This window comes from Carettochelys insculpta, chromosome 4 (assembly GCF_033958435.1).
Source record: "Carettochelys insculpta isolate YL-2023 chromosome 4, ASM3395843v1, whole genome shotgun sequence".
Taxonomy (NCBI): domain Eukaryota; kingdom Metazoa; phylum Chordata; order Testudines; family Carettochelyidae; genus Carettochelys; species Carettochelys insculpta.
The window spans coordinates 43675290-43689927 of NC_134140.1; the positions used below are offsets into that span (position 1 = coordinate 43675290).

The window sequence follows — 14638 nt, forward strand, 5'->3', positions numbered from 1 at the left end:
TGAACCTGCAATTGTGCAATGGGCAGAGAATTTCTTCCATGGCTCAGCTAGTCCTGAAGTATGAGAATTCATAGAGCTTGTGACAGAATGACAATATCCTGTATTTACTTTATAGAATTGTTAAGCCTTACTGAATTAGGGTTAATACTGTCAGGGTATATTATATTAGAAATGCAAATGTTTTACGCACGCATGCACTCTTCCAGAAAGACAAGGTTAATACAAATTTCTAGAAGATATCACACCAGGACTCCCCAGGGTCAAGAGTTAAAGAACTTATCTTTCCAGAACCCATGTCAGGGCTGGGGGTTAATTCTGGTAAGCCTACCACCATGTATGTATGCTCTCATTGTTGTTCTAAATGTGTTTCCCCCACCACCCTGAACACTCCTTGCCTTAAGGATAAAGCAGGTCTTCTTAGAAAGAACCATGCAGTAATTGTAACTTTCAATAATCACTCTCTGGAGAGAAAGAAAGCAGGTGTCCTTTCAGCAACTTGTCTGTGCTGGAAATTACAGGAAACTGTGCAGCCTGGGATTACCCAAGTCAGAAAGGAGAAACAAGTCTCAATGCAGAAAGGCAATGGCTGAGGAAAAATACAGGTGCATGTTCTCTGAATTTTGCCACTACTTATTTTTTAGTCCTATTTAGTGTCATTGCAGATGCTATTACTTATGCACTGTATCTAATCTCATTCCTAAAATATTTGCCTCCACATTGTCCATTCATTTTATAAATCTTGTGTGCCTCCTATTAGCATTATTCATCACTTGTGCTCAGAGGCCCCAGTTACGCTAGCATTCCTACCCCAAAAAGGCTATATTTTGCCTTTATATAATAAATTCTGATTTTAATCCACCATTTTATGGAAGCTTCTCAAATCCTACTTTTTTTTAAATCTCAAACCACTTTCCATTTCTACTAACTTCTTTTTCAGGTGGAATAACCAAAAATAATCCATTATTTATCCCAAGGTCCTTTGTTGAGCTGATGAAAGAAAAGACATTTACCTGTTTCTGTAACTGGTGTTCTTCGAGATGTGTTGCTCATTCCATTCAACATAGGTGTGTGCACTTGTCACATGCACTGGAGGCAGAAGATTTTCTTTCAGTGGTATCTGTAGAAGACTTGCTCCAGCGCATCCTGGAGTGGCAAGCACATGCCGTGCTATACAGGGCGCTGCTGTGCCCTCTCTTCCCTCAATTCCCTCTTGCCAGAAACTCTGACAGAGAGGAAGGAGGGAGGACGTTGAATGAACATAAGCAACACATCTCCAAAAACACTGACTATGGAAACAGGTAAGCACTTTTTATTCTTTGAGAGCTTGCTTATGTCCATTCAAGATAGGTGACTCCAAGCAGTATCTGGGGAGCAGGTAGGCATTTAAGGACATGCTGAATGCAACACAGCTCTGTCAAACTCAGCACAATCTATGGCCTAATGGATTTTGTGTGTATGTCATGGCCTTGCAGATGTCTTGATTCAGTCCAGGGGCCAGGAAGGCCGTTGAAGAGGCCTTTGCCCCGGTCAAAGGTATCCGCACCAATGTGGGTGGCTAAACCCCTGCCAAGTGGAAGCACATCTTGATACTAAAGGTGAACCACATGGAAATCCCCTGCAAGAATGCTAAAGGCCCTATTCAGTGTAAGTGACAAACAGCTGGGAGAACTTATGAAGGTCTGGATGCAGAAGGTGGCCAGGATCATGTAACAGTAGAGGCTGAAGTTGCTGCATCAAGAGACTCAGGAGTGCGCCATATTGCTGCCAGGGCAGTCAACCAGGTGCAGAGGATTAAGAGGGCCACATATTGTCTGATCTTTTGCAGGACCTTGCTGATCAGGGGAAACAGCAGGAATGCATACAAGAGACCTTTGAACCAAGGAAGGAGGAAAACCATCTCCAAGGGAAAGGAACCCTTCTCCCAGTCTAGCCTGGAGCAGAACCTGAGGCACTTTGCGTTCTGCATGGTCATGAACAAATTAACTTGGGAAGAGCCTCACTCGCAGAAGAGAGGGAAGGCCACCTTTAGCTGAAGGACCCTCTCTTGAGAGGAGAGCCGTCTACTCAGTCTGTTTGCAATGACATTCCTGGCTCCCAGGAAATGCTGGACCTCCAAGAAAATGTCACGATGAATGCAGAAGTCCCAGAGCTGCATTGACTCCTGACACAGGGCTGCAGAGTGGGCCCCTACCCACTTGTTGATGTAAAACATCTTGGCTGTATTGTCCATGAGGACACTGACCACTCTGCCCACCAGGTAGGGAAGGAACACCTTACACATCCTTTGTACTGCTCTGACCACCTTGATGTTTATGTGGTGGCCCACTTCATCTGCAGTTCACTGTCCCTGCATTTCAACCACGCTGAGATGGGTGCCCCATCTGTGAACTGAGGTGTCAGTTATCAGCTCTATGGAATGGGTGGAGACAGAAAGGGTATGTCTGTCATAATATTGTCCAGTATGGTCCACCAGATCAGGGAATGCCTGGCTGTCAAATATACCAAGACTAGCTACAGCATGCCAAGCCTAGTGAAACAGACCACGTGCATGTACGTGGTCCTGTGACCCAGGACACAGAGGCAAATCTTGTCTGTTGTTACTAGTGGAGTGGAGGGCTATATTCTGAGGGCTGTAAGAGCCTTGTACCCATCTCACAGGAGTGAGGCCCGGCCTGTGGTCGAATCTAATACTGCACTGATTAACTCAATTTTTTGCACTGATATTAACATTGACTTTTTGCTATTTACTAGGTAGACAAGATGCCAAAATGTGCCCAGAACAGCTACATCATCCTGGACATTGGCTTCAGAGCTTCCCCGATCAGCCAATTCTTGAGATAAGAATATACCTGAACCCTTTGGTGCCTCAGGTAAGCCCCTACCACTGACATGCACTTTGTGAAAACCCTCAGGGCTCTGGCCAACCCAAAGGGGAGAAATGTAAATTGACAACGGTTAACACCCACCTTGAAATGAAGGAACTGTCTGGACCCCTCAAAGATTACAACATCAAAGTATGCGTCTTTGAGATCACAGGTGGCATCCAGTTATGACAGAAGCCAGGAGGCCATGAGAAACTTGAGTCTCACCAGGTAGTAGTAAAGTTCTCGCAGAAGGGGATGAAGGCCCCATGCTGGCTTTTGAGAGCCTTAGGGTTTGTCACGTGCAGTTGGAAGCTTGTTGAATACATTCTACGACCTTCAAGATAAAGGCATTTCAAGTCTTTATTGTTTGGAGCAAGGCAGGCTGGCTCTCTCTCTCACAGCAGTTCACAGCTTCCACCATGAGAGAACTGAGTGGTGAGTGCATATATGAGTACTTATGCCCCTTGCCTGAGACAAAGTACTTACATTCAGGGAGCGAGAAGGGCATCTGCTACAGAGCCTTGGCAATCTAGTGACTCTCTCATTCAGGGGCAAGGCTAATCAAACTAGGGCAATCTAGCCCAGCACCCAAAGAGTGTGCCTGGAGATGCCTTCAATTCCTCCACTTGGATGGCTAAGACTGAGGCTATCCTCTTCAAAGAGTCTTGGTAGGCCCTGGAGTCATCAAGTGGGACCACCTGAGGAAGTACCACAATAGCCATATCTGCGGCCAAGGATGAGACGTCTTGGCCTAACTGCTCTTCCTTTGGTGCATGGGAGTGATTCTCTCTCTCCTCTTCCATATGAATTGAAGGCCTGACCAACTCCAGCCCTGAGTTGGGGTGACTACCTAAAGGACCAAAGCGCACCTCTGATACCCTGAATAGTGAGCAGGTGATGTAGGGTTGCTCAGGAAGCCCCCAAGGGGTGCATGGGCAACACTGAGAAGGTCATGGTGCCTCAGGCATTGGCTGTGGAGCCATTTACAGTGCCAGCTGAGACTCCACAGAGTGCAGTGATGAAGTCTGCATCAGAGGGAGTGAAAAAGCTCTGATGTGGTGCGAGCCAACCTCATGCTGGCCGATGCCAAAGATTGTGAGCAGACACTTTGCTTCCTCTGGTACTAGGGGCTCCTGGATGATGGTGACCTACTACCCTGTGGGGACTAACTGTGCCAGTGCCCAGGGGATCAACGGTGGTTTCTAGACCCAGGCCTCAGCAAAGGAGACAGGCACTGAGAGGAAGATGTTCAGGGCCGGGACAACGATTGGGATCTACATGCCCTGCATTCACGTCCTAAATAGCATGATGCTGGTGAAGAGTGGCAGCAGAGAGAGAAGTGCTATCCCTGCGAAGATTTATCCACTGAACAGCGACTCGCACATGATGAGTGACTGGTTCTATCGTGACCTGGCTGCTGGAAGGCACGTGCCTCTGAAGATCTATGCCCAGCCTCCAGCACCACTTGGGTCAACAAGAGTCCACACCACATTTTACTCACACACACACACGCACACACGTTCACTGGCAAAAGCAGGTAAGGCATGGCAAGGCAGCTCCAGAGGAGGAGTGCAACTGCCTCAGCACTCCTCAATAGGAAGCAGAACAGCACGAGCTGGAGCCTCCTTGTTGTACTTTCCCTGCCCTGATGATACTGGGTTCAGAATGTGCGTGCGTGCGTGCATGTGAGTGCTGCAGGCTCCTGCTGCTGGCACAGCCCCCGCAACCCTCCCTGCAAGCCTGCCCCACCCCACCCCCCTGTACTAACCAGAAGTGTTGAAGACAGCCCTGTAAGCAGAACTTGTGCTGCCCTTACGCAGTGTAGCTCCATTTCCTGATGGGGAGTGCAGAGGCAGTACCACCAATTCCCTGGAGCAGTGCAGCCGGAGAGCAGTGTGAGATGGAACTGCCTTGCTGCATCTTTCCTGTGGCTGCTGGGTGAGTATAGGGACACGGAGTTCCGTTGCTGGCACCAGCACTGCTAGTTCCTTGCCAGCAACTGGACAGCTCCTCCTGCCTTGGGGGAAGGGAGGTGCATGTGTTTCTTCATGAGCCCCCTCCCTCCAATGCCTCATACCTACCCGCATGGAGACAATTGTTCTGGGCCACCTGTAATGCCTCCAGATTGGAAGGCATTTGGATGCTCGGGATAGGTGCCAGGGAGAGAGGATGACTACTCTGCTCCACCTGTGTTGGTGTCTGATCCAGCCTTCAGTCTCTCCCCAGATCCGTCATCTGTTTGTGCTTCTCCTCACTAAGGTCAGAAGACTTGTCCTCACCCATTTTTCTGGTCCTCTTCAATAAGATCACTGAGGATGCCTGGTGCCAGCTGGCTGAGGGTGCCAGGGGAGCACTCAGCACCAAGACACTATTATTCAGTGCTGAGTCTGAGTGGTGCTCTTAGAGATCAGGGCAGACTCCAGCACTTTTAAACAAATAATTCTGTCCTTTATCATCCTAGCAGGACCTGTAAATCCGATGCTTCTCACTAATGTCACATTCTCCAAGATAGCGAAGGCATTCACTGTGCAGGTTGCTAACCAGAATGGGCCTATGGGAGTTAGCAGTTGGTTTAAAGCCAGGGTAGCAAGGCGTGCCCAGTCTGCAACTTATGTTTCTGAAGGGGATTAAGTATTACTAAGTACTAGAACAATGGCAGGGGGCACATTTACAAGTTAACAGGAATAACCACAACAGAAAGACTGCGGATAGAGGATGGAGTGAACAGTTCAAGCACCATGACTGGCAGCAAGAAGGAACTGAGGGAGAAGGGGGCCCAGCAGTACCCTGTACAGCCTCTCCCAGGGGCTTTGGAGCCAGTTCCCTATGGATACTGCTGGGGAAAATATCTTCTGGCACCAGAGCATGTAGTGAGCACTCACCCACTTGCTGAAAGGACATAAGCAAGCACACCAAAACACAACTTTCTTCTTGCCAAATTATTACAAATTAAAGACTCCTCGTTATAAAATTGACAGCACGTGGACACTTTGCTGTATCCACAAAGAATACCTATGATGTTAATAGGGCTCTACGTGAATAGAGAAATCTACTCATACACCATCAGTTGAAGAGTTGGGGCCTATACCATACAAAAAGAAATATCAAATCTGTTTTCCCATACATTTCTTAAATTGCATAAGCAATTCACAATCAGCAACACTGGATGTAGGTAAAAGGCAAGACACTATGTATTTGCCACTAGGTGGCATGACATATGAAGATTTTAGTACAGAAAAGTTTTCATTACACAAGAAATCAAATAGGTAAGTTATAAAATATACTTGTGGGTATTTGCCTACTTAAAAGGCTACTAAATTACCTAAGAAGAAAATAAAGTATTATACAATATTTTATTTCAAAAAGTAATAGAATACTACTCTCCACTTGCAGACACAGATGCTCACTTCCTGAGCTGTATATCCATTACATATCATACAGGAAATAAGACTGAGCTGCCAATGGAAAGAAAGAAGATGAAGGAAAGGATTTAAGAGGAAAGATTTTGGAGAAGTTCAGCTTTGAAAAGGTTCTCTTTAAGATGGCAGAATAACATCTATCAAAAGGCGCTATTAGAAGCAGCTTGAAATGTGAAATTGGTAGGTTTGGACATCACTGGCACAAATGTAATAGTTGAAACCATGGGAATAAAAAAGGGAACTAACAAAGAGAGCAAGGAAGGGCAGAATCCTCAGAAAATACTGTCAGATGATGGAGAAATTCAGCTATCTCAGCAATGGGCATGGAAAAGAACCTACAGACAGAAGGGCAGATAAGAAGCTATTCTATGAAAAACTGAAAGAGCAGTCAGTAGAACACTAATTCACAAATCAAATGAGCCAAGAGAGAAGAGGGGACAAAAATTGAAGAATGTGATCCTCAGCTTCAAAGGCTGCAGAATGATAGAAGAGGAGAAGGATAAAAAAGGTATTTTTTTTTTTATTTAAAAAGACTTAAATATCTTGGTCAAAAACCTTCCTGACATATTGATAAGATTAGTATCTTTTTTCTTACCAAAGAGTGTGTCTGTCAGTGAGATAACTTCATGAGGTTCCAAAGAACCCTTTCATTGTCAGAAGGGCCCTTTTTCAATTTTCTATTGCATCCAGAAGGATAAAATGTTATTTGCTTCCCCCTTTTTCTCAACTCCAGGGGTATCTAAAAGAAGCTGCTTGTCATCTCCCATAATGTGTTTGAGTCCACCTTCAGTGGTAAAGGAAAGTTAAAACAAGATATTCAGGTGAGTGGTTAAAGAGAGAAGAGAGCTTAGATTCTGTTTCTGTGCTCTCTCATTCAAAAGCCACTTACTAATGTTGACTGATCCAAGATTCTCCTCCTGAGGAAGAGAAAGATCTTAGGCTGGTCTAGGTCTTTTAGCCAAATGGGAACTTGAGGCAAATTTTGAAGCTTGTACAAAATTTTCTATGAGTAAGTGTCTTCCTAGAGAATTGAGATGAGATGGCACCACTGAACTTGGAGTCTCTAATAAAAAAATCACTTGTGTCAACAGAAGAGGAGTGCGTTTGAATGTTTTCTGCAGCGTCCTTTCTATAAGCAGGCTGGGTCTTTAGACAAAGAGCTCTCCGTCCTGACATCGAATGTGCAGTATTGACCTCAGGCTGCATGTGTGGAAGTGCTCCAGCAGTTTTATATGTTTTCTGTACAAGGTCTAGGTTTCACAGCCATATAGGACACTGGTTAGGACTACAGCCTTGTATCTTTCAGTTGGTGGACTGTCGGATATTGTGCTGATTCAACACTCGTGCTCTCAGACATCCTAGTGCCCAGCTGGCCTGGCAGATTCTGGCATTGATTTCTTTGTCAAGGGAGCCATCATTGGCTATCACACTGCCAAGGCACTTGAACTCCTCTACTGTTTTTAACTCTGTTCCTTCTATAAAGATTGAAGCGGGGAGAGCAGCAGATCCTGGAGCACATTGAAACAGTACCTCAGTCTTTCCTAGGCTGATGGTCAAACCAAAGAGGCGAGTGGCATCAGCAAACTTGTTGACGATGAGCTGGAGATCAGATTCTGTGTGCGCCATAAGTGCACAGTCATCAGCAAAAAGGGCATCAAGGATGAGCCTCTCAAGCATCTTGGTTTTAGCATTCAGACGATGAAGGTCAAAACAGAATGAAGTTAGTAAATCTACAAAACCTACGCTAACTGAGTAGCTGAATAAAAAGAGTAGCTCAAAAAGACTCAGAGGGAAGCAAACGGATGGATATTTGTCCAAGGGGAAACTAACCTGTGAACAGCAAGTATTGTCATCACAAGAATCAGCAGGTACTTATGCAGGAGAATACTTAATGAGGTTTGAAGCAAGCACCCAGGACTCAGAAGACTGCTATATTCAAAATGAGGAGCTACTCACAAGCAGATACAGAATAAAGCAAAAGTTGTACAAAAATAACCTTGAAGAACACTGAGCGCTCAAGAAAGTCACGCAAGTCTCCCTACTCTCTTTGGCCGTGTCTACACTAGCCCCAATGCATATGAATATGAAATGCATATTCAGCGCTTTATTAGCATGCAGGCGGCCGCGGCACTTCGAAATTGACGCACCTTGCCGCCGTGCGGCTTGTCCCGATGGGGCTCCTTTTCGAAAGGACCCTGCCCACTGCGAAGTCCCCTTATTCCCATCAGCTCATGGGAATAAGGGGACTTCGAAGCAGGCGGGGTCCTCTCGAAAAGGAGCCCCGTCGGGATGAGCCGCGCAGCGGCGAGGCGTGTCAATTTCGAAGTGCCACGGCCGCCTGCATGCTAATGAAGCACTGAATATGCATTTCAGCGCTTCATTAGTAAACTTCAAAATGGCCATTTGCGTGGCTATTTCGAAGTTTGGGGCTAGTGTAGACGTAGCCTTTGAAAGACAACTAAAATACACAGGAGTGGAAGATTTTTAAAAACAATGGCCACATCCTCCATGACTGAATTGACCTGGTCAGCTCTGGCCCTCCCCCTGACTGGGACTCCCTCCTTTTCATGAGCCTCTAAATTAAGACCCTCCTCTGGAACCCTCACTCATGCATCTGACAAAGCGGGTCTTTGCCCACGTAAGCGTATGTTCCAAAATATCTGTTAGTCTATAAGGTATCACGAGATGTCTTGTTTTGAAGATACAGATTAACTCAGCTACCCCTCTAATACATGGTATACTAATGTTTACATTCAGCTAATTGCATGTGATTTGTTGCATTTTCCAGTCCACTATTAACTTTTATTCTTCCCAGAATTTAAGTCCGTAAAGCTCTTTCCAGAGACCATTCCCATAAAGAAACCCTATTCAGTACTAAAATTCATCTTCCTGTCAAGATTCTAGGAGGGTGCCTGACAACTTCAGGCCAATCACACTGTCAGACCTTTAGCTAGTGAGGAGCTGATGGTGAAATTCACAATATTCCTGGCAGAAAAATGATCTCATTTCCCTGATATATAACGCCTGCTCAGTCATGCTGCCTGCATTTAAACAGACTGCCTTCTAGTGAGAATTAATTTCACCACTGCATTCTAATGAACAGTACAAAGCTGTAAACTAGACCCTCAATGTATAGAAGAGTCTGTTTTTAACGTTTTTTTTGTTCATCAGTTGTATTTAGAGGCGGAAATCAGTGAAATTGAAGTATAATACCTTACCCGTTTGTCTAGTGTTCTTTCCCTTACAAAGCCAAGTAGCTGGTCATTGACTAAAGAAAGGTCTCTCTTTCCAGCGGTTATAATTGTAACAATGACATCATGTCGAATGGCTTCCTCTGGGTCATGTGATCTAACCTTCAAGTACTCTGTTATAATTAAAAAAAAAAAAAATCAGTCACCACAAAGAGTATATACAAGTGCTTCTGTTCCTCATATACAATATACGACAGTTATTAGGAAAATAAAAACAATTACACAAACAACAATAAAGACCTACCCCAACTGTATCATCTACACAGGAAATTGTTTACAATAATTCTCAGCCCCAGATGTTTACAATATAAGGAATAAATTTTAAAAAACTGTAAATCATAAAGGATTTGTTTGAGTCAGAAATAACAAAATTCCAAGTCAGAAAGGCTGAAACTCAGCTCATTGCGTCTTCATATTTTAGATTATGATCTATGTAACACACAGTTCTATAATTCACAGGAGCATGATCCATACATAATGGACTAAATTAAGGAATTTGTTTTAGTCATAGCATATTCTTCTCTCAATTTAAACAGCATGATTAATAGAGAAATTCTTGCCAAAATCCTATCTATACCAAAATGCAGTAATTTACAAAAGCTTTTTCAAAAACATTTTGTGGAGGGAAAAAAAAAAAAAGATTTGTAACAACATCCTGCAACAGCTCGCTGAAAGTTATGGTGGATTATACAAAATAGATATATCAGAATCTATTTAAACAATTTTAATTTAACGACTTTATAGCTAGTTACCTTTTAACAGCTTTTATTGGCTGTATTAATTGTAATAATTACTTCAAATTGTTGCGTGTCATCAAACCTTTATGGACTACTTCAGCACAATATAGACTCAATAGGCCACAACATGGCTCAAATTATGTAGCTTATTCATGGAACTGGCCAATAACCAATGAACATCCTAATGACATCAAACTTATTTACAATTAAATCATATTTGTACCAGAGAGTTTCTAAAGGAGAAAAATTAAAATTCTCTAAATTACTAGCCAACTACTAATCCCTTTTATCGTTTTTATAAAATTCTAGAAAAAGGAACAGAAATTCATGTATTTATTGCCTGCTTTAGCTGCAAATCACGATACAAACTTAACTGTGAAATCACAACCAACGTAACTCAAGTCACACCTCATACCAACTTCAACAATTTTATCCTGTGACTACCCCCTCCATTTAGATTCTTTTACCCAATATACTATGAATATACCTTTTCAATGAATACTACTAAGTTATAAGTTATATAACATATATATAAGTTATAAGAACAATGGTGCTCAGAGCTATGGATAATCCACACCTAAACAGCACAGTTACGCTCATTTAGTTCCTGGTGTAAAAAAAAGCTAGATGGGCATATTCTTCCATCCAACCTAGCTACTGCTGGCTCAAGGAGATGGAGTTCCTTTAATGATAAAAATACCCATTTCACTGCTATAGTTTTTCTTAACACCATGGGAATATAGCAGTACAGCTATGGCACTGTAGCTATGCTACTATAGTTCTCGTAGCACATACAAAAGCCTAGCAAGAGACCTCCTGGAGGTATGCAAATGTCTGAACATCAAAATACAGGTTGGGTGTACACTATCAGCTAAATCAGCACTGGGTTAAGTCAATGGGAGTGTTCTCTCCCCTTAATGTCTGTATGCCACTTCTTGTTGACATATTGTGGGTGTTCACACCACTGTCACCCTACATTATGTCAACTTCAGTTATGTAACTTAGGTAAATGAACTAGTGTAGCTTAGATCGGCCTACAGTGTTAACGTGGACCAGCCTATAACCTGATTCCTCAGTAAAGCAGGTAAAGACACCCAAATATAATAGTTTCCAGATATTCCACAATACTGTGGGGGGCAAATTAAAGGTTAGGACTACTGCCTTATTCAACATTTCGAATATAGATGAACCACTCTAAAAACCCTCTAAAATATAAACTTGTTTGCCCACTTTATAAAAATGTGTTCATTCATCTTCCATAGTTATTTAAACATCTGATTTAAACAGAAAAAATATCCACTGGTTGTGCCCTCACTTTCAGTGGTGCTGAGCATTCAATTCTTACTGACGTCATTGGGATCTATGTGCTCCTGAAGGTATTCTGTGCCAAAAATTCTGCACCAAAAATTGAAAATTCTACACATAATATTTTCAAATTCTGCAAAATTCTGCAAATTGTATATGTTAAATAAATGTGGAGGCTCCAGCATGGTACTGGGAAGCACAGACTGCACAGAGGTGATAGGTCACTGCTGCACCCCATAGGGCACCCAACTCTCACACAGCACAACAACCAGGTCTGCTCCAGAAATATTTCAGGGCCCTGCACTTCCATCTTAGGTGTTCCAGGCATGAGTGAGCAGATTCAGTTAGGCAGTATCCAAGTGTGAAAGGCCTTAGTGTGGGGCGATTCAGGTGGAGGCAGAGTGTTCTGCCTGAGGCAATTTAGGTGCAGGTGGCTCAGTTGGAAGAGCCGACTGTAGGGGAAAATCTGGATACACAGGGATTTGGAAGAGGAGTGATTCTGGGTGCAATGGTAACAAGATTCTGCAAGCGAAGGAGGTTGGGGCTCAGCGTGGGGCAATCTGGGTGGTGGTGGGAAAAGCTCAGCAGGGGAATCTGGGTGTGAAGGTGTCTAGATGCTGAGGGAGTGGGGATCAGTTAGGTGGGGATTCAGGTGCAAGGAGTTGGGACTTAGAGGGGTGGGGACATGAAGGTTCTGGGCAGCATTCCCACTAATTTTTTCCATCCATGACCAGAAAAATATTTGTTATGTGCACCTTGAACAGAAACACACGCTGCCCACTCTGGGCGCTCTGCTGATCAGCTGGGTGGCACCTGAGTCTCTCCCGGGTGGCTGCCCAAGCACTCAGTTTACAGAGAACACTGGTTCTTGGGGCTCATCTGGGGGGGTCCAAGTGCAGAGGCAGTGGGCCTCAGCAGGGGGTTGTGGGTATGAATAGGTCTGGATGCACAGGGGTTGGGAGAATAGAGGGAGCGGCTCCCCATACAGGTGATCCCGTCCCTCCTGCAGCTGAGGCATGATGGGTGCAGAAAATGGAGAAGGAGCAGAAGGGAGTTTGCAGAGCTTCCTAGAGCAAGGGGAGAAATCTGGGAGTACGTCTGACCCAGCTCCAGATGCCACGTGTGGGATGGAATTCCCATCCTCCTCAACTCAGCCAGGACTAACAGTAGAATCTGGGGCAGGGTAGGGGATACCAGCTGCGTCATCCCCAGTCCCGACCCCTGCTCCACAGTGACTTAGCATTCTGACAGCTGCCCTGGGCACCCAAAAATAATTTTGGGCAGGGTCACATGATCTCTCGTGGCTTCCCTTCACTTCCCTATCAGAAAGCCATTTTTGTGCAGGTAAGCAAAGAAATCTGTGAGGGACATTAATTCTGTGCATGCAGTTGCATCAGAATTCTCTGTGGAGTATAAACTATTGGTGCTTATCACCACTCAAATGAAACCATGCATGCTTAGCACATACAGTAGTCCCTTGAGTTATGTGAGGGTTGCATTCCCACGCACTCTCACATAACTTGAGCTTCACGTAAGTCAGGTGGGGCTTTTTTTCCCAGCAGAACGTATGTTCTGCAGCTGGGGAAGCAGCAGGAGCACTTGGAGCTCCTTTTGAAAGGTGAGTCTGGGGATATGGGGTGGGGGGGCAGTTGGAGAGAGTTAAGCCTGGTGGTGGGTTAGGGCAGTGGGAGGGAGGCAGGTGGGTTAAACTTGGGGTCGGTTAAGGCTGCAGGGGGTGTGTGTGTGGGTGCAGCTGAGCTGGGGCCACATGGACCTGTGGTGGTGGTGAGGAGTTGAGCCAGCACTGCGCACGGGGGGTGAGCCAGAGCCATGGGTGGGAGGTGTGCCATGGGTGGAGAGCCAAAACTGCAGGTGTTAGCTGAAGCCACGCAGGAGGTGGGGAGCGAGCCGGGCCATGCAGGAGTTGAACTGGCGGGGCCAGGGGGATTGAGCCTGGGATGGGGGGAGCAGGATTCTGAATTGGGCTTAACTTGTGCCAATACGAGTTAACCGCAACTTGAAATTGCATATTTCAAGGGATTATTGTACCATATGACAATGGGAAAAAAAGGGTGGGAGAGACTAAAGTGACTAAATAATAAATATATACCATAGGATGTTACCGGTCTTCATGTTATGTTCATCCATCTTTTCCATCTTTCATAACTTTTAACTGTCTATAATATCTGCCTGAAGGAGTAATTAATCTCTAGATCATGGGAGGGATTTTGTAAACCAATGAAAACGGAGATAGAAAAATACTGACTATTTTTGAAAATTTCCATGTGCTTCATGTTTGTCCTGCTCTGTAAGGGCCAAGATTTCAGCAAAATTTTAAATGATCCGGGTAACACAAATTCTACATAGAATAATTTTCATGTGGACCATCTTTGTTCTATAAGGCTGGAATCAAAACAAACAACATGAAATGCCTACTATTTAAAACAAAAACAAAAACACTTACCTTCTATAGAAAAATCTACCTTAAATGAGTGCCTTACTAGTCCCCAACTAGAACTGCAAGTTTGGTCTTAACATATTTCAGAACCATATTGCTACATTCTTGAAACAACTTCCTCACCCTGCCAAAAATTATTCTAAATATCAAATTAGACATCTTACCAGTGAGGTCTTTTGCTAAATCCGGATGGTTCATTAAACAATGACTGGCAAATTTCACACTTTCTAATCTCACAGGGACATGGATATCATTAAATCTAGAAGGATAAAAATTGATTGTTAATTTTTAAGATTATCTTTAAAAATCTGTGTTACTCTTTAACTTATCACAAATATGGTAAGAATCTGTTACATCAACTGCATTAATAAAATAATTTCAGAGTACAAAATAATACATAAAACGGAATTTGTCTTATTCTTCATTAGGCTTTCAAAAATATAAACGGGGGTAAAAAGTAGAAGGATAGCAATAATACACTTAGCGTGAAATTATGGTTCCGACTACTTAAATGTGGCCAGGCTTACACCCTTGGGCTACGTCTACACGTGCACGCTACTTCGAAGTAGCTTATTTCGATGTTGCGACATCGAAATAGGCTATT

The 14638-nt window shown here is 44.0% G+C and overlaps 1 protein-coding gene across 2 annotated transcripts in view; it reads right to left on the reverse strand.

Moving 5' to 3' along the window:
- Nucleotides 1-14638, reverse strand: part of PDS5A (PDS5 cohesin associated factor A) — a 163556-nt gene that overhangs the window by 61715 nt on the left and 87203 nt on the right. For both annotated transcript variants that reach the window (XM_074992639.1, XM_074992640.1), the window contains exons 10-11: nucleotides 14199-14293; nucleotides 9502-9647 (exon numbers count right to left, since the gene is read on the reverse strand). In XM_074992639.1, coding sequence (XP_074848740.1) covers nucleotides 9502-9647; nucleotides 14199-14293 — 241 coding nt within the window. The remainder of the gene's footprint in view (nucleotides 1-9501; nucleotides 9648-14198; nucleotides 14294-14638) is intronic.